This window comes from Peromyscus eremicus, chromosome 11 (genome assembly GCF_949786415.1).
Source record: "Peromyscus eremicus chromosome 11, PerEre_H2_v1, whole genome shotgun sequence".
Taxonomy (NCBI): domain Eukaryota; kingdom Metazoa; phylum Chordata; class Mammalia; order Rodentia; family Cricetidae; genus Peromyscus; species Peromyscus eremicus.
Genome location: NC_081427.1, coordinates 59,628,032 through 59,648,294, shown reverse-complemented (window position 1 = coordinate 59,648,294; position 20,263 = coordinate 59,628,032). Strand labels below are relative to the sequence as shown.

The window sequence follows — 20,263 nt, the reverse complement described above, 5'->3', positions numbered from 1 at the left end:
GAAGTTGGAACTGTAAGCACACCAATGAGGCCGTTCACAGCATGTCACGGTCCGAGGGAGTCTGTAGCCGACTGTCAGTCAACAAAACCCTGTAGTTTTCTTTCCTGTACAGAAATTTTTTAAACTGGAGCTTTTGATGAAGCATAGATCATAGTCAGAAAACTCACACATACAAGACTCATCCCGGACTGAAGGCTGGCGAGCACCTGGGCCTCCAGTGATGACTAAGTCTAATATTTAGCACTTGCAAAGTGCTAAGTGCACCTCTGAGCTTCCCACGTGTCATTTAGTGCTCACAAAAGCCCAGCAAGGGGCTGTTCTTTGCATTTTACAGAGGGAAAAAGATTTCCATTTACTGGGATGTGGCCCCGGGGTACATGTTCTTGACTGCACGCTGCCTGGGAGGGAGCACAGCTGCTGTCCCTGGTCCTTGACGCTAGCTTTGCCTGGCATCTGGCCGCTGGCTCCATTGGAGTGGCATTTACTGGATGGACAAGTCCTGGTGTCTTTCCAGATATGGGCACTTTGCTCTGCAGCTGGCCGTCTAGGGTGTCCCTTCCAGCGCCTGGCCTGGAGATAGTGAACCATTATGAGGGCTTGTTACTCTGCCAGCGACATTCACCAGGCATCTCTGTCACTTCAGAGAGAAAACTGTGCCGGGCTGAGTAGGTTGCTGCTGTCTGTTAAGAGAGCAGAATGGGTTCCAGAAGCGTCCTTTGTTCTCAGCACTGACTGGGTGGCCACCTGCTGAGGGTCGACTGTTAGGGTTTCAGTGTCCCTGTTGTGTGCAGAGCTCAGGGTTTCAGTGTCCCTGTAGTGTGCAGAGCTCAGCCTCACACAGCAGCAAGCCCCCAGGTGAGATTTAAGAGAGAATGTTGTTCTTTCCGTTTGAGGGGGAGGCTGCCCACTGTTTGCCTCTGAGCAAGTGGGTCGCGCTTCCTCAGGGAGTCGCCTGGGATATACCTTTGAAAAAGGAAGCTGGTTATTTTCTGTGGTAACTTAAGCTTCAAAAGAAACAGGACCTCAGCGTGAATAAAGTGGACCCCCTGCTGTTAGTGAATCCGTAGACCGCCTTGCGTGGTCCAGGTCTTGTGGAGGGAAACAAGGGCTTGTCCTTGAGTGGACGTGTGGGAGGAAAGGCTGATGCTCCCCTGGTTTTTGTAGTTCATCTGTCTTCCACTGGAGATAGCAGGGCCCTTGCTTCCCAGACAGTCTCAGCATGTGCTGGGCTTCTTACTCTGTTTACCAGTGTTTCTACGATTACGTAATAAAACTTAGATAATTTCATTTCTTTTTCTTTGAGCTTATTGTTTTGAACAAGAAAAAGGGTATAAAATTCAAATTGTACTAAAAAAAAAAAAGCTAGTATCCAAGCCATCTGTATCCACAGTCAGCTCAGCAGTCTGATTTAGTTTTTTTGTTTTGTTTTGTTTTTATAAGAAACGGTCTCACCACATAGCCCAGGCTGGCCTGGACCTTGCTATATAGCCCATGCTGGTTGGAATCCACTGTGTCACCAGCTAGCCTTGAGTTCACCGTGTTGCTCAAGCCAACCTTGAACTTGGGATTCTTCTGCCTCCTGAGTGCTGGGACAGGAGTGCAGCACCATCCCTGCTCAGCAGCTGGCTTTAATCTGCCCTCCCCATTCTCACTTCACACGCTGCAGCCCCCTGAATACCACATGCCACTTACTATTATGAATCATAGATCCTAAGGTCTTCATTCTGCATGTATCCCAGCTCTGTCAGGAAGCTAGTTTGCTGGCTTCCTGTTAAACCTTCCTGATTTCAGTGTCTTCAGCTGTGGGCATGATCCTAGTCCCAGCCCCAAAGGCAGGAGAAGAATTGATGAGTACCATGTAGAATGGATCACTAGAAAGTGCGGGGGCAAGTAAGGTCCTCATCTTGTTTGCTGCGTGTTTCAGTCCGAGTCGTCCAGAAGTAGGAGCTGAGGCAGATGGGCTCAACTGGATAATTTATTAGGGGTCAGCACATATAGAAGGGAGGAAGGGAGAGGAAGGAGGCAGAATTAGGCAAAGTATAACTAAAGTTAAAGGACAGTGTAAGCCAGACTAACCCCAGGACATGCTCCCAAACATACGGTGCCTCTGTGGCCTGTTAGCTGGGCCTTTATATGCCTTCCAGGGTCAGTCCTTCGATGGAGGATACGCAGAAGGGGCTTGCTATAGGACGAGGCAGTGCTGCAGCTGAAGCTGTGCCTAACGGAGCCGGCGTACAGGCTTTGCTCCCAGAGTACCTAGCTAGGACATCCTCATGCCCAGGAGGGCACTCCTGTTACTGTACCCAGTGTATCTTGGGACAGATACTTAGCCAAACCTTTTGAGGCGCTAGCACGAGCTTCTGGTAGCAGCTCTGCCGCGTGGGCAGCCTGCAGTGACAGGGACACAGGAAGCAGCTGTCTCACCCAGTGCCTTTGCCCCCACAGGTAGCCCGGTGCTGTTTTTGCTTCGGTCCAGATGGAGAGGGTAAGTGCAGCATTTCTGTTCTGGGCCTGACCACGGCCCTGTAGACCGGGATTTCTCTCTGTGGGCATTTGCAGTTCGGGCACTATGTTGGTACCCAGCTACGCTCGTTCCAATGCTGGTTTACTGTTTATCTTCTTCTTACATCTTCCTCAAGGGTCGCTGGGTTTTGATTGTTTTTTTGGCAGCTGGCAGGGAAAAATCACTGGATTCTGGTTCATGTCTAAGTTAAGTAAGAGTTAGAAAAAATAGGTGTATTTTTTTTTAAATGAATGATAGGAAAATGCCAAGAGGTCCCTACACCTCATTTGGGTGCCGTTTCTTTTTGTCTGCTTGCTTTGCTTCATAGAAGGGAAAGTCCTAGAGGCTTGAAAGCTCATGGGCTACCCTCTCTGTTAAGCTTCTAATATTCTCTACATCTTTAAATACTCTCTCTTCTGCCCTACTAAAATAAACACATTTGCTAACTCATCATAAGACAATTTCTGGGGTGACTGAGGTACAGATGGCATTTGTAGCTTTTTCCACTTAGCAGCACCCTGGACTGAAATGTGGGAGCCAGGAGCTGCTTAGTGCTGACCACATGTGGGCTCACCACTGCCCTCGGGCATTCTCTGTCATCTACAGACACCGAAGAGCAGCAGAATGTCAAAGAGGGACCCCGGGTCATCTATGATGAGAAGAAAGGCACTGTCTACAGCTACTCCTATTTCCACTCTGTCTTCATGCTGGCTTCCCTCTATGTGATGATGACCTTGACCAGCTGGTTCCAGTGAGTGGCCCATTCGAATGCCTTAAAACTAAGCTCAGAGTAAATATTCTGTACAGTCAAATGGTTGTTTGAGAAGCAACCAAACAAAAGCCAAGTTCAGTGTGGTTCTCCAAGTGTGGAGTCATCTACTGTCCAGCTCTCAGCACACTTGTAGCCTTTGTGGCCAGCAGCTGACCACTCTGCCTGGTAGATCAGCGTCCTTTCCTGGACGTCGAGGGTGCTCACTGCAGTGAGGAAGTAGCAGGTGCCTGGAGGTACTCAGAGGCAGACCATGAGCCCAGTGTGTGAGAGGCCTTGAGTACCATCTCTGTACTGAGAGACAAATCATACAAGACAGGAAGAGCTAATTCCACTTGGCAACACTGTAGTGGCAATAGAGGAAAGGTTGTCTTAAGAAAGATTAATACAGGCTGGGCGGTGGTGGCGCACGCCTTTAATCCCAGCACTCGGGAGGCAGAGCCAGGCGGATCTCTGTGAGTTCCAGGCCAGCCTGGGCTACCAAGTGAGTTCCAGGAAAGGCGCAAAGCTACACAGAGAAACCCTGTCTCGAAAAACCAAAAAAAAAAAAAAAAAAAACCAAAAAAAAAGAAAGATTAATACAGTGGGGTTTTTTTCCCTACTTCAAAATATGTATCTTTTATTCTTTCTAGTTTTTAATTTGCCCATGCCTAATGGATCTGATTTTTCCTACATGAAGATTCATACATTTTGTACAGACCCAGACTTCCAGTTGTGTCCATGTGTTTGTTAGTTAATAGGTATTTGTGTGGCTCTCATATGCCACGCTGATGTAAGCACCAGAGGTTATACTCTAGTGGGATTGACAGATCATGACCCGGATCCCTTACATTGTGTCAGATAGTGATGAGTGCTGGGGAATGGGTTACCTTGGACCAGGAGCCACAGTCTAGAGCCTAGAGTAAGAAAACACTTCCTGGAGGACGTTCTTCCTGGGGGAGGGATGGACTTTGATATTTTCTAGTGATCCTTTGAAAACTCCTGGAGGAATTTTGGCTTGGAACATCTGAGAAAGGATGGAAGGCAGTAACAAACGTTGAAGATAGGGAGAAATCAGAGCTCTTTTTACATCCTGCTAGGAATGTAAAATGAAGCCTGTAGCGAGCTTTCCTGTTGGATTATCTTTGGATCACCCGTCCCCAAATTACGACACTAAAATTTATAATTATGAAAATTTGGCCTGTAGCTTAGGCTTGTCCCCAACTAGCTCTTATAACTCAAATTAACCTGTTTCTGTTCATCTGTTCTGCCATATGGCTCAGTTACCTCTGCTCTGTACCATATGTCCGACCTCTTTGGTGTCTCACTGGCGTGTTTTCACCTCTCTTCTTCCCAGAGTCTTCTTTGTCCCTGGAAGTCCTGCCTAACCTCTTCCTGACCAGCTATTGCCCATTCAGCTCTTTATTAAACCAATCACAGCAGTATGTCTTAACACAGTATACAAATATCCCACAACATTTCCCCCTTTTTTTCTAACTAAAAAGGAAAGGTTTTAACTCTACATAGTAAAACTATATACAATAAAAAACAATTATCAGGTATTGTCTAAATAAAAAGGAAGGGTTTTAACTCTAACATAGTAAAACTATATGCAGCAAGAACAATTATCAGGTAAGAATTACATTCACAATGTCCAGTCCATTTGAATTTGGCAAATTCAAAGAGATTACTCTATTATTATTATCTATCCTATCTTTATGATTCCAAGGTTTTATACCTAAACCACTCTCTATAATAACTGTATTACCAGCCCAGAAATATTCTTTTAGACCTTAAAACATTTTCTTAGATAAACAACTTAAGCTTTTATGTCTTTCAACCTTATGCACTTTACATCTCTTTTGTGAGTTTCTTTTCTGAATTTGGTAACAAGGAAAACTGTAACTTTAACTATCTAGTCTTCAACCCCATCAAAGAACCAGGAAGGATATAATATTACCTGAGTAAACAGGAAGTGCAGAGCAAACGCCTTTCAAAACTATAGAAACAACAGAGACAGCTGGGTGCCTGGACAGTCACCCAGGGTTCCTCTGCAATGTTGGGGCAACCATCTTTGGCCTACAGGCCTAGAATATTTGAGAGACTTTTCTGTAAAGTGGGGATTTTGAAGGTCTGTCCTACCTTGTCTTGCCAAAGTTTGGCAATTGCCTTCTTTTGTGTCCTGCTGGTCCAGTTTGGACAGCATACTGCAGCAGTCCAGACAAGGGCAGTTTTTGCCCAGATGTCTAGTTTTACCACATTGAAAGCTAACTCCATATAGAAGTTTTTTGATGCCCATTATCCTTTTTTGAAGTAAATTGGTGCTGCTAGGAACAGATGTGTCTCACTGTCACAAAAAGCTGTAGGTTACTAAAACATCTTAAATGCCATATTCTGTAGGCCTCTGAAGTGTTTGAAGACCGCCCATCTATCCAAAATATATCTCTGCTTAACCTTGAAAACATACCTAACGTGACTACAAGTTTGGTTATTATAGGTGACTAACTACTAACCTGTATTTCTTAATTATACATTATATTTTTTAATGAGCTACACAAGTACAATACCTTAAACAACAATAGAAAACATATATACAGTATAACAAAATAACCTTAAATTTGTATCAATATACAAAAATACCTTAAACAAGAGTAGAAACATATAGAGTATGTTCTAACAAAAATAACCTTAAATTTGTATCAATATACGAAATACCCTAAACTAGAGTAGAAACATATATAGAGTATGTTCTAACAAAAATAACCTTAAATTTGTATCAATATACAAAAATATCTTAAGCAAGAATAGAAACATATATAGAGTATGTTCTAACAAAAATAACCTTAAATTTGTATCAATATACAAAAATCTAAACCATTGCCCGCTGCTCATAAACCCCACTCACGTGCTTTGTATCAGAGCCTCTTAAAGGAGCCATGCCTCTGTGTACCACCAGCACTGAGCCTACTGAGAACTTTTTTTTTTTTTTCAGCTTTTTCAGGCCCTATGTGGATTTACATGCAGGACGTTGGTTGCCAAATGTAGCAAGCTTTCTTGTCAGACTGTCTTTGGACCACCAGCCCCCAACTAATGACATGGAGACTTAGTATTAATTATGCAAGTTTGGCTGTTAGTTTAGGCTTGTACCCATCTAGCTCTTATAACTCAAATTAACCTATTTCCATTCATCTACTTCTGCCTCGTGGCTCAGTTACCTCTGCTCTGTACCATGTGTCTGACTTCTTCAGAGTCTCACTGGTGTGTCCACCTCTCTTCTTCCCAGACTCTTCTCTGTCCCCAGAAGTCCCGTCTAACTTCTTCCTGCCTAGCTGTTGGCCATTCAGGTCTTTATTAAGATAATCACAACAATATATCTTCACACAGTGTACAAATACCCCCCAACAGAAGCCACATTTGGAAATACAATTTGGCAATAGTTTGAAAAATAGTTTGGCAGTTCCTTGCATTGTTCAACAAAAATCATAGTATAATCCAGCAATTTCCTCCCAAGTATAGATCTAAGACAAAAAGGAAGAATACCAAAACATTAGAGGCAGATACTCATGTCATAGTAATTCCTAACAACACAGAAGTCAGGGATAGCTCAAATGTTCATACCTGATGAGATAAGAAAGTGTGTTACTCTCACACAATGAAATACTATTTATCAATAAAAAGGAGTGATGTAAGGTGAGTGTCCCCAACCCGAAAATCCAGAATGTTCTTAAATCTAACATGACATAGGAAAGCTCCCATTTCCAATTTTGGACTTGCTCAGCTGGTAACATCTATGTAAATATTCCAGGATGAAAAACTCTAAAATCTGGTCCTAGGCATCTCAGATAAGGGACACTCAATCAGTGCTGATACATGGCGTATGTAACACAAGGAACTCTGAAACAATTATGCTATGTTTAAAAAGCCAATTATAAGAGACCACATGGCTGTATTTACATGAATTGGCTTAGAAAGGGCAAATCCTACAGACAGGAAATGGGTTAATGAATGCAGATAATGGGGCACAGTGGGAATGAGAAGGCAGCTAAGGGATACAGGACTTCTGGGGAGATGAGGATGTTCTAAAACTGGTTGTAGTAATGATTCTACAAGTCTGTAAGTGTTTGATAGGTCACCAAATGATACATTTTAAATGTCTGTGAGTTATAACTCCGTAACTGCTAAGAAAGGAAGTTGAGGCTGCTGGGACAGAAGTGCCTGACAGAGGAGCCGTTCCCCTCTCATTCTGCTCTCACCACAGCTCTGTCCTTTCCTCAACAGTTATGAAAACGCCACCATTGAGACCTTCTTAACTGGGAGCTGGTCTGTCTTCTGGGTCAAGATGGCCTCCTGCTGGATGTGTGTGATACTGTACCTGTGGACCCTGGTGGCCCCTCTTTGCTGTCCCTCGAGGCAGTTCTTGGTGTGAGGGTGTCCAAGTGCCCCGTGGCTCAGCAGGCCAGCTCCCCACTCTGGAGGGCTGCCCTTTGAACGTGTGCAGCAGGGCTTTAAGCAGCAACTGGTGCCCTGTGAAAAACTGACATTCCCTGGCTGTCTTACGTGGGTCTCACAGTGCTTCCAGGAAACAAAATCTCCCAATTAGCAATTAGTCTAAAATCCAAAAGGAGTTGACATCTTTAGCCAAGCTGATAGGTGCAATTATGTCTTTATGCCTTACCCTAAGTGGTAGCTAAAGTTCTGTTGCTGTTCTTCTTGGGTGTGTTTTAACCAGAACAGAACTCAGGGCACAGCATCCATCACAGGGATGAAAATGTCCTGTCATTCTCATCCTTGGTATAAGGAAGCAAAAACAAAAACATTGAGTCCCCAGCCCCCAGGTGGGTCTTGACCTCTGTCACTCACTCTTGCCTCCTGGAGCCCTCTCAGCTCCCTGTTTATAGAGTGCAAGAGGAAGGTCCTCTACCCTCAACCACTTCCCTGTGTCCCTGCCCCCAGCCTTTTCCTTTGAGGTCACAATGCTGGGAGTCAGGGCCTTTCCTCCCTGCCCTTGGCAAAGGTCCTTCATTCTTGTCGGGGTAATTTCTGTAACAATGTGAAAAGCACAATTTGATCTCACCTCCATGGAATTCTCCATCATTTTATGCCTACCCAGTCCGAGTCTGCAATAACTATGGCGCTTATTTATGGTGATGTTCATGTGATTGTAGAACAACGTTGTTTTCTTTGCCGGAGCAGCAGAGGATTATAGCTCTTACTTGTGTCATTAACAGAAATGCTTTAAGGGTCTTAGCAGGAAAGTTGATTCTTGGCTGCAGCTTCTCACCCTTCTTAAAGTGTTAAGAGCAGCCCCCTGCCCCCCTTCCCAGCCTTCCTCACTTGCAGTGTGCCCCAATGTTAACATCATGGCTTCCTTGAAGTAGAAGGGCTGGGGTGAGGAGCTTCAACAGAGCTCACCGGACAGATCTAGACAAGCTGTGAAAGTGAGAAATTAGACTTAAATGCAAAGGTAGGTGGCTGGGGGCATCTCCCAAAGCCAAGATTATATCCACAGAAATTTCCTAAATTCACTTTTGGAAAGGAATGCTCACAGTATGCATTTCCAGTGCTGATGTTCTTAGTCCAGGATATTTCCCGGTGCCAAGTCAGCTGAAGACTTTGGTAGAGGTATATTCTGCTTCTATGTGGAGTAGAAATACTCTCTAGACATCCCAGAAGGACTCAGTCAAGCTGGGTTTTTTTTTTTTTCTGTGCCTATCTGAACAAGTCAGGCAGAATTGGGACCCACCTAAGCCTGGTTCCCATGTGCCAAAATGTGGATTCTTATTTCTACTCACTCACTAAAAGTGCCACGGGGGATAAATGGGGTGGATTCTTTGAAGAACTTGCCTGATTTTCAGTGTTTGAGATCCCCTCTTAAAGGGTACACAAATAAGGACACCTTGTTTGTAAACTACATCACAATTCCTTGTTTAGGTCGGGGGCTCTTTAAATTCAGCAGTTTGAATACACCTGAGAATCACAAAAGGCATAGGTGCACACTAACTCTAAGCAAGTCTAGTTAATCCAGTGGGAATGGGCGCCCATCCCCGGGAATGGGCGGAGAGTGGGCTGTGTGAGTGAGCTCCATGACAGTGGCCACTGCTCTGTCTGAGCTGTGCTATGAGAGGAAGCAGAGGGAGCTCGGGGAGTGGTGGGAGCGGATTGTGCTCCTGCTGAGGTCTAGTCAAGGCCTTTATCTGCCTTCTCTGCCAAGTCTGGCAGCCAGATGTGGTGAATTGGTCCTCGGACCAGACCAAGGTCAGACGGACAAGGCCACACATTCCTGGGCTAGCCTTGTTGGCCCCTTTCCTCTCCAGAAAGCAGCTCAGGGAAACACAGGGCAGTGCTTCTCTGTCAGCCAGCCAGGCCCCACTTACTTTCCAACTGCCTCGGTGGTGGCTGGGTGTGTGCCCTCCCCTTCCAAGCTAGGTCTTGCACAGGAGGAAGCATTGGCCACACCCATCTTTACCCTCAGCGGCTAGAGTTGGATTGATGGTCAGAAGGAAGATGGCTGCACTTGAGGACTGTGGATGTCTTAGTAAGATGAAGTTAGAAATTCAGCCTTTAATCTCAGCAGGAGCAAGGAGATCTCTGCGAGTTCTAGGCCAGCTAGACCCTGTGTCAGAACACAAAGTTGCCATCATGGTCAGCTGTGAGAAACTACTCAGGTGGTAGTCCATTTATGGGTTTAAGAACCCTGTTAGGTCTTTGTACTTGAGAAACTGGAAAGTGTGCCAATTGCCTTGAGTTAACAACGGCAGTGTTAACGTGCTTTAGCCACCAATAATTATAAAGATAACAGACCTTTGCTTCTTGCCGTCCTCACACAGGACTATAAAAACGCATGCCTTGGAGCTGCTGCTCCGACCCCTTTAGTCATCACAGACCTGGCAGCAGGGTGTTAGAAACTGTATGTGTTCCTCTTCCTCTTGTTTTTATGAGTAAAACACTTAAGTCGGGGGGATTCTCCTGGCAGTCTCGCTTAGACATGATACCTAGTTGGAGACTGGAGACTGTCCCCATGTTCACCCTTGGAAAGCCTGCCATGCCATTGCTGGGTAGTTGGCCGAGGCTTCTGGGGAAGTCAGCAGATGAATTGTTTTCCGGAGGTTTGGGGAAGTTTTATATAGTGGGTAAACTGGTGGGGAAGGGGTTGGAGGGAGTGTGGGGTATTGAGACTTTGGGGTTCCGATTCCCATAAGGAATGGCCAGCAGGAGTTTCCACATGACAGCCATGTTTCCAGTTTCACAGATGACTTCATTGTAGTGTTAGTTGCCCCCTTCCCAAACTGTCCCCTCAGCTTTTTTCCGAAGATGTACTTAAGTTTTGTCGGATGGCCCATCATTGGTGCTCACGTTACCCTGGGAAGGAGCTCCAGAGCCGTATTTCCACTTCCTGGGCTGTCCTTCTGCTGCCCTTCTAAGCAGTATCTCCTGTTCGTGTACTGAAATGTGTACCAGTGCACATCATATATACTGCTGAGAAGTGAAAGGGCCTTCAGAAATGAGACTGAACGCCCAGAAAGGACACTGGGCCCTCCTCCATTAGAGATGAGGTTGGCACCTGGGCCATAGAATCTGAAAAGATTTTTTCATTTTCATTTCCTGCAGAGATGAGCTCTCTAGTGTTTGGGTGCCATCAGCAGAGAGGAGAGCTGATCACAAGGTCTTTAGTTCGCTCTTCTTTTCTGTTTTCCATCAGTGAACCATTCACAGAGACAGTTATTTTGAAAGGCCGAAATCCTTGGCTTTTACCAAAGAGGTGTATTTGATTTTGTTTTAGTTGGGGAAGGGCAGGCAAATCAGGGCTGCATTTGCCCAAATTGACTTTGGCGGAAATTTAACCACATTCATGTGAGCAAAATGATGGACAAACTCTTTAAGGTACTCCTTTGGGGAGAAAGGATCCTGGGAAATTCTCTCAGGTAAAGAAAGATTACAGCAGATGAGTAATATATGTCTTGAGAGCTATTTATAAAAATTTTAAGAGGATCATTTTGTCTTCATTTATTAAAGATTTAAACTTTTTTACTTTGCAAAGAAAAACTACAAACATTTTTATAGTCATAACTGTTAATTTTTTAAAAAGATTTTTTGGAAACAATTAGCTGTAGCCAAATTTTGTGGTTACGTTTTTTCTATATTGGAGTTTGAATGCAATTTGTGTGGTAAGTCTACTGTTCGTTTATAAAGGTCTCTGACATGGTTAGATTTTGCTACCTTTTAAAATTGTTGTTTTTTTCCCCATTAGCCACAATGCCAATTAAGGATTTGTATCTGGTTTTTTTTTTTAAATGCTAATTTTTCTATGAAGCACCTGAAATTGAATGGCCTTTTCCTATGTAAAAAACTCAAACTTGTTAACTCTGTACTTTAATAAAATGTAAACCTGAAAACCATATTGTTTGTTTTCTTTCTATTAGACACATAACTAAAGCCTCCAATTAGCCTTTGCCAGGGTTGGTGCCTTCACATGTCAGTCAAGGATCAAACATCTTGGCAACTATTCTTATGGTTTATAATTAACAAATAAAATGGATGGTTTATGGTATCTAATTTAAGGCCTTAAACTACAAATAGCATTGTAGGCAGAGTTTCTCTGTCCTACCAGCTCCCTAAATAACTACACAGAGACTTAATATTAATTAAAATGCTTAGCTGATAGCTTAGGCTTGTTACTAACTAGCTCTTACAACTTAAATTAACCTATATTTTATCTGTGTTCTACCCTCTGCCCCATGGCAGTCCCTTTTCTCAGTAAGCATGTTCATCTTATGCTTCCTCTGCGTCTCACTGGAGAGTCCTCAGACTCTACCCTTCTTCCCAATGTCCTCCTAGTCTGACTCTCCCGCCCAAGTCTCTTGCTGCCCAGCTATAGACCAGTCAGCTCTTTATTAACCAATGAGAGTAATACATATTTACAGTGTACAAAGATTGTTCCACAGCATAGAATGGCTAAATCAAGCTAATTAAGAAGTATTGCTTCTTTTTTATGGTGAGAATACATATAGTTCCCCCTTGCAGCAATTGTAAGTACACTATTAAGTGCAGTCACCATGTTTTACAGCATTTCTCTTGAACTTATTCTTCTTAGCTGAGATTCTAAGTTCTCTAACATGATCTCAGAGACTGGTAACCACAGTTTTATGATCTGCGTCTGAGTTTACCTTGCTTGTTTGTGTGTTACAGGTTGAACACAGGGCCTCATGCGTGGTAGGCAGGTACAGTAGCACTTAAGTTACAGCCCCGGCCACCCTGTCTCACTCTAGCCTGGTGTTAGAGACCATAAACAACACCTACCCCTTCTCCTAAGGTTCCAGCCACAAACAGACATGATTCTGTCAAAGTTCACTCTAGGGAAACAATTAATTTATTAGGCTTCCTTACAGAGAGCATTGGGAGTGGCTATGTAAGGGATGTAGGTGTTCTTGCCCGCCCCCCCAACAGGGCACACCTGGGAAGCCTTTGCCCAGCAAGGATGAGGGCTTCCCCATAGCCACAAAGATGGTGCTTCCTTCCTCTAGTCTTGTACCTATATACCCTACCCACCTCCACCTCCAGGCTACATGAAATTAAGTCAGAGTGTCTGGATACTCAGATAAGGGTCCTGTGACCCTCTCCATTCCTCTATGATGAGTAGACAGTCAACAAGCCCTGCTGGGATGATCTTTTTTGCAAAGGGTGCCACTGAACTGCCCAAGATGGAGGTTGCTTGGGTTGGAGGACAGTCACAATACTTAGATGGCCTGATTTGTGTGCCTACACCTGCACTATTTTGCTTAGCAATGTTCTACAAGTTCTTTCAAGTTACTGCATGTTGCAGGAGTCCCTTCATTTTAAAGGCTGAATAGCATTCCATTGCATGCATACCACATTTTCTTGGTGTATTTTCTTCTTAGCCATGTAGAATAGCAAGATCATCTTATGAAACACTGAGTTCTGGGGCGTTAGCAGCTATCTTGGGAAACACAATTCATCATGCTCTCTAAAGGGCTTGCTGTTGCATTCAAAGTCAAGGCCACAGTCTTCGTAGGGGTCTACAAAAGCCTGCATGACCTGTTGCCATCACTTCAGCTATTGCTGACTATACTTCTGTCACTCTTCCAGAATGCTTGGTTTCCTGACTGGTCAAGGTCTTCGATGTGCACTCCGTCTCTTCCCAAAAGACTCCTCCCTAGGATTGCATGTACTGTTCTTCCCAGTGACTCTCCACTCTGATATTCTACATCCTACTGGACCCCCTCCCCCCCCTTGCCTGCTTTATCATCTTACATAGACCCCTATCACCATCTGTCTTAGTTGTTTTTCTGTTGCTGTAGCAAAACACCAAAAATGACCAAGACAACTTATAAAAGAAGGTGCTTAGCTGGGCAGTGCTCAGGAGGCAGGGGCAGGCGGATCTCTGAGTTTTGGGACCAGCCTGGTCTACAGAGCTAGTTTCAGAACAGCCAGGGCTCCACAGATAAATGCTGCCTGGGCATGGGGTGGGGTTGGGGCTGTGTTTAACTGGGCTTACAGTTTCAGAGGGTTAGAGTCCATAATGGTGGAGCTAAGGCATGGTGGCAGGAACAATTGAACTCTCACGTCTTGATCCACAGTCAGGAGGCACAGAGAGCACACTGGGACTGGAGTTAGTCTTGTGAAACCTCTTAAGCCCTCCCCAGTGATACACGTCCTCACCAAGGCCACACTTTCTAATCACTCCCAAACAGCTCCAAGCCTGGGGACTAAGAACTCAGTCTATGGAGGCCATTCCCATTGAAGACACCACAGTATCCACTTCTTGTTCACGTCGTCTCTGATACTAGAGCAAACATCTCCCATGTTTCACTCCTGTGTCTCTGATGCCTCAAAGGATACTGGGCATGTTCTGGCGCTCAGTGAGGGGTGAAGGGAGGATTTGTGAATGAAGACAGTGGAAAACAAGGCTGGTGAGGCTTTGGCACTCTGGAGGGCTTTTCATGTGATTGAAATGGCTGAACTATTTGGTAGTGAGGTATGGAATGTGGTCATGCGTAAGGGGCGAATGATATCCTTAGGCATGTGTAACAGTAGGTTCTAGAGCACAGATACAGAAGTATTGAAGCATAGATCCTGTTGAGGACTAGGGACATGGCTCAGTGGAAGAGCTGGTGCTTAGCAAACCCAGGGCCCTGGGTTTGGTCCCTAGGGCATATAGACAAAACACCAAAGTTATGACAAGCCGGGAAAATACGAATATATCACTGAATATCTGGATCTTTAGTAACTAATATGCCCTTGTAGAACAATTTGAAAAATTCAGTAGGGGCTGGAGAGATGGCTCAGTGGTTAAGAGCACTTGTTGCTCTTGCAAAGGACCCAAGTTCAATTTCCAGCACCCACATGGTGGCTCACAACTATCTGTAACTCCAGTTTCAGGGGATCCACCAACCTCTTCTGACCTTTGCAGACACAGCACACACACATGGCACACATACATACAGGCAAACACTCATACGCACAAAATGTCTAAAACCTTAAAAGCAGATGTGGTAGAATATACTTTTAATACCAGTACCTGGGAGGCAAAGACAGGTGGACCTCTGAGTTTGCGGCCAGCCTGGTCTACATAGTGAGTTCCAGGCTACATGGTGAAACCTTGTCTCAATGAACAAAACCAAAAGAAAAGAAGTACAATAGAGAACCGCAATAAATATGAAAATCAGTGGCCTGCCCCAGGCGCCAAGGAAAAAACACAGGCTCACCCAGCGCCTTGCGGTGCCTAGCAGTCTGGTACTGTTATGGTGAGCAAATGTATCATGTGGTAAGAGAGAGATGGAGAGGGACAGAGGAAGAGAGGAGAGGGAAAAGGAGAGGTGGGGCCATGGTGATGTCTGGGCCTGGGCTGTTGCTGAGGCCCATGTCTGCGGCCCATGGACTTTCTGCAGCCTCGGTCTGGGTTGATGTCTGAGGCTCCTGTTACCAACAAACATTGAGAGGATAGGGCTGCAAAGTTGGCCCCTCACTGCAACCTTAGGGAGAACTGGTCTTGCCCCTCACCAGCTGCAGCACTCTGGAGAATGGGTCCTACACCTTACCTGGGCAGCACAAGAGAGCTGACCCTGTTTGTGTGTGGGGGTGGGTTGGGGTGGGGGGCTGGCCCTGAGGGTGTGAGATTGGGAGAGCAGGTCCCAACCCCTCGTCTGCATGTGGTGTCTCTCTCCCCCTCACCTCTTGCCACCTAAGGCAAGTGGGAGAGCTGACCCACCCCCTCACCAGCTGCAGCATTCAGGGAAAGCGGATTCTGCACCTCACCTGGGCAGCACGGTAGAGCTGACCCAGTTGACCGGGGCACAGGTGAGCCAACCCCAAGAACATGAGTGTTGGAGATCTGGCCCCACCCCTCTTCTGCCATATGGTGGTGTGAGTTACTGGAACTGGAGTTACAGATAGTTGTGAGCCACCATGTGGGTGCTGGAAATTGAACTTGGGTCCTTTGCAAGAGCAGTAAGTGCTCTTAACCACTAGGTCATCTCTCCAGCCCCTACTGAATTTTCCAAATTGTCTTACAAGGGCATATTAGTTACTAAAGATCCAGACATTCAGTGATATATTCATATTTTTCCAGCTTGTCATAACTTTTCCAACTTGTCATATCTGTATGTCCCCGCCCTGCCCCTCACCACCTGTGGCAGTTGGAAGAGCTGGCCCTAAGGTCATAAGACAGAGCTATCCCTGCCCCTCACCAGCTGCAACACCCAGGAGAGTGGCCCCTGCAGAGATTGTCCCTCTCCTGGACAACCAACACAGTATATAGCTGGCCCTGGTGGTGTAGGTGCGGGTGAGCCTGCCCCAAGGGCATGAAAGCAGGAGAACCGGTCCTACCCCTTGCTCCTTGGGGCACAGGGTGTGAACCCTGTAGCAGGGGCAAAGCTGCAGAGCTCCCCTGGGGATGAGAATGGAGGAGAGCTGGCCGGCTGACCAACCCTGCAACTACCCAGACCCAGAACCAGGGCTATGTGTTGGCCCACCCCAACATCCACTCCATCTATGACCTGGCGGAGCATGAGAAGGAGCAGGTCCTGCAGACCCAAAGCTGCCGTATCTCCATGACACAGGCAAGAAGAGGATATCGAAGAGGAGTCCCAGTGAGGGCCCAGTTTCGATCCTGTAGCAGAAACCACAGGCCTTGAACCAGACCAGTGACTCTGCAATGAATACTTGTAAGTAAAGATACATGGACTAAAGGGTTTACTATGTGACTCACTGTGATATTTTTCTCTTTTTTTTTCTTTTTTCCCCCTCTCTTTTTTTCTTTCCTCTTAAATTTTATTTTATTTTATTTTGGGTGGGAGGTTGCAAGGACAGAGGGTAGATACGAAGGGATGGGGAGATGAGTGGGATCGAGAGGCATGATGTGAAAGACAAAGAATAAACTTTAGGGCTGGAGAGATGGCTCAGTGGTTAAGAGCACTTGGCTGCTCTTCTGGAGGACCTGGGTTCAATTCCCAGTAACCGCATGGTGGTGCACAACCATCTATAATGGGATCTGATGCCCTCTTCTGGAGTGCAGGTGTACATGCAGATAGAGCAGTCATACGTAAATAAGTGAATCTTAAAGAGTAAATTTAAAAAATTAAAAATAAATAATATAAAAATCACATTTGCTCTACTAGTAGCCAAGGAAATTTTAGTTCATCAATTAAACTGTCAAGTAATTTCTGAGTGCTGAAGATGCTGCTGATGAAAACGACATTTTGTGTGCTGTGAGAGTAGCTCAAGTAGCCTAGGACATTCAATAATGTGTATCCAGGCCCTTTCCAAAAGGGCACACCCCACCACTTGTCAATCATAACATTCTCCTTGTGAGTCAATGCAAAAATTGTAACTATCTAGTCCAAAGAAAATTCTAGAAGAGCTGAGCATTTATGGCGGTGGACACCTATAATCCTGGCACCATGAGTGAATTCCAGGCCGGCCCGGAGTGCATGGTGAGGCCCTGCCTCTGCTGTCTTTTCCTGCTGCGCTGATAAAATACCCTGCTGGAAGCTTCCGGAAGGGGTTGCTTTGGTCCACACTTCAAGGGTGCAGCCTATGATGGCAGGGAAGCAAGGGCAGCGGGAGCTCTAAGTAGCTGGTCACCTGGCATCCACAATCATGAAGAGAGGCATAAATTCCTGTGCGCAGCTCTCACTCTCCTTTGTAGACAGTCCAGGATCCTAGCCCAGGGAAAGGTGTCCCTCACTGTGGGAGAGTCTGCCCTCCAATGAATGTAATAAAGGTAATTCTCCACAGATGTGCACAGATGCCCATCTCCCAGCTGATTCCAGATCTCAAGTTTAAAATTAAGTTACTTGTCATATCCTGCTCCCCCCACCCCATAAAAAGAATAGCCTACAATGTTTACAGAAATAATAGGATAGAAATGAAATTCATCTAGGGTATATATGGCAAGGATAGGTAGCTAATAAGATGGTGATGTTGAAAAAAAGTACTGAATGCATTCTAAATTTGTTGTTTGAAAAATAGTTTAGAAAATGCCGTGGGCTATAATAGAAGCTGCATGTGTGCATATATGTACATGCATGTACATGCACACTTCCTCATGCAAGAAGTAGCTGAAGTTGCTGGATGGGGTGGCACACACCTGGAATCCTGGAAATCATGAAGCTCAGTCATGAAGATGAAGAGAGTTCAAGGCCAACCTGAGTCACATGGTGCGGCTCTCTCAAAAACAAAATATTTCAAGTGTTCACCTGTTGTCTTCATGGCACTGCCCCACCTGCCTTCCAGCGTTCTTGTTCTACAGACTGTTTTTAAGTAGGAGCGGCACACTCTCCTGTCAGCTGCAGCCTGTTGAGCCGGGAATGAACTTTCCCTCCAACTTGGGCAATCAGCCTCTCCATAGAAACTTGAAACTGTGTTTAGTTAAGGTAGCTGCTGCCTCTGTCAGCATTTGGGAGGACGAGAACACAGCTCCACGTGGCCACCCTCGGCAGCCTGGGGATTTCCTGTAATCTTTAGGGACCTCAATTCGGGCAAACCCAGGATCCCTGGCTTTGATTTCAAGATTAGCCAGTGTGAAGCAGGGTTGGCGTTCGCTAAGAATAGAAATGTGCTCATGGAGAGAATAAAGCACACCAGAGAGAGCGTGAGTGTGCACGTGCCAAGGGGGAAGTTGCAGCTTATTCAGTGGCATTTTTAATTCTGTTTTTAACCATGGAGTTTAAGAGAGAGATACTTGGGGGAGGAATAAGATACACTCAAGTGTGGATATGGGCTTCTCAAGGGAGAGTCACAGTAAACGGCTTCGTTTTAGCTCTATGTACCAATTTGGTGCTGTCCTGCTGTAGAGCAGATTCCATCACACTTGAACATTCCATCTGGAGACTGTTCTAGAGGGGACTTCTTAAGACTTAGGAAGTAAACAACTCAAAAGTCACTGGAAGACCCTGAAACTGACCAAATTCAGAAGATGCCCTCCCTCCATCAAGTCCTATAAGCTGTAAGGACTTTACAGGAGAGGACTTTGGCCTGAAAGTCCTGCAGGGACATCCATAGTCCATCTTCTGCAAGTCATCATCCATGCTGGGGGCTTCGGATGGGATGGTACCCTAGTAAGGTAAACCCAAGAGCCCTAGGGCTGTGTAAGGGACTTAAGGCATGTGCTTTTATTGTAAAGAGGGTTTCTGGTGTGTTGTATATTTTGTTTGTGTTCTGACAAATAAAGCTTGCCTGGAGATCAGAGGGCAGAGCTAGCCACTAGTTAACCATAGAGCCAGGCAGTAGTGGCACACACCTTTAACCCCAGTACTTGGGAGGAGGAAGTGGGAAGATCAGGAGTTCAAGGCCACCCTGAGCTACATGAGATTGAACCAGTCTGAAAGAGAAACAGAGCTGGGAGGTGGTAGTGCACACCTTTAATCCCAGCACTATGGAGGTGGAGACAGGAATATAAGGCAGGTGGAGACAGGATCTTGGCCCCCCATTCGGTCTGAGGATTCATAGAGGTAAGAAGTCCCGAGTAGTTGCTGCTCTGCTTCTCTATTCATAGAGGTAAGAAGTCCCGAGTAGTTGCTGCTCTGCTTCTCTGATCTTTCAGCTTTCACCCTCGATATCTGACTCTGGGTTTTTATTGTTAAGACTAATTAGGATTGTGCTTCACTGGTGAGATTCCTAGGAAAATACAGGCTTATAACCTCAAAGGGAGAAAAATTCTCAAGTGAATGTCATTTACTATGGTGAAATCCTGGATTCTTAGATGGCAATGATGAAAATAGGAGATGTGTTGGCTAGTTTTATGTCAATTTCACACAGGTAGAGTCATTTGGGAAAATGTTTCTGTAAGATTGGCCTGTAGGCAAGTCTGGAGTACATTGATTAGTGACTGATGTGGGAGGGCCCAACTCAATGGGGCAGTGTCAGCCCTGGGTCCTGGGTTCTAGAAGAAAGCAAGCTGATCAAGCTGTGAGGAACAAGCCAGTAAGCAGTGCTCCTCCATGACTTCTGCCTTGGTTCCTGTCTTCAGGTTCCTGTCCTGACTTCCTTCAGTGATGGACTCTTACCTGAAAGTGTAAGATGAAATAAATCCTTTCTTTCCCAAGTTGCTTTTTGTCATTGTGTTTTGTCACAGCAGTGGAAACCCTAAATAAAATTTGTCCTTGTCTGCATAGTTTAGAGTAAAAAGGCCCTAAGAGAAGGAACCACTTCCTTTCTTAGCTAAAAGCCAGGAATGTCCTTGGGACTCTAGGCAGCCTCATCTTTGTCAGAGGTCAGAGATGCCAAAAGTGTTGGGGTCTCTGATCCCTGATCTCGTTCCTGAATGATTTTCTTGTTACCTCTTCAAAGGGGAGAGTGTTAGCATAACAATAGAGAAATACTAAGGGAAAGGCCCTGGCCAAGAGAATAGAATCTCTGTCCCGGGCGGAGACCTAACATTCCTGTTGGACAATGTCAATAACCTGGTTAGGGGACCGATCCCTAGGAAAGTGGGTTCACCTTAAGCCATGGTAAAGAGATGGGCAGAATAATTATCCCCTTACTGGGATACTGTA

At 45.4% G+C, this 20,263-nt stretch overlaps 1 protein-coding gene across 1 annotated transcript in view; it reads left to right on the top strand.

Moving 5' to 3' along the window:
• The window catches only part of Serinc5 (serine incorporator 5), a 96,707-nt gene extending 87,044 nt beyond the window's left edge, over positions 1 to 9,663 (top strand). The window contains exons 10-12 of the mRNA XM_059276389.1: positions 2,446 to 2,485; positions 3,110 to 3,254; positions 7,530 to 9,663. Coding sequence (XP_059132372.1) covers positions 2,446 to 2,485; positions 3,110 to 3,254; positions 7,530 to 7,677 — 333 coding nt within the window. The 3' untranslated portion in view covers positions 7,678 to 9,663. The remainder of the gene's footprint in view (positions 1 to 2,445; positions 2,486 to 3,109; positions 3,255 to 7,529) is intronic.
• The last annotated feature ends 10,600 nt before the right edge of the window (positions 9,664 to 20,263 follow it).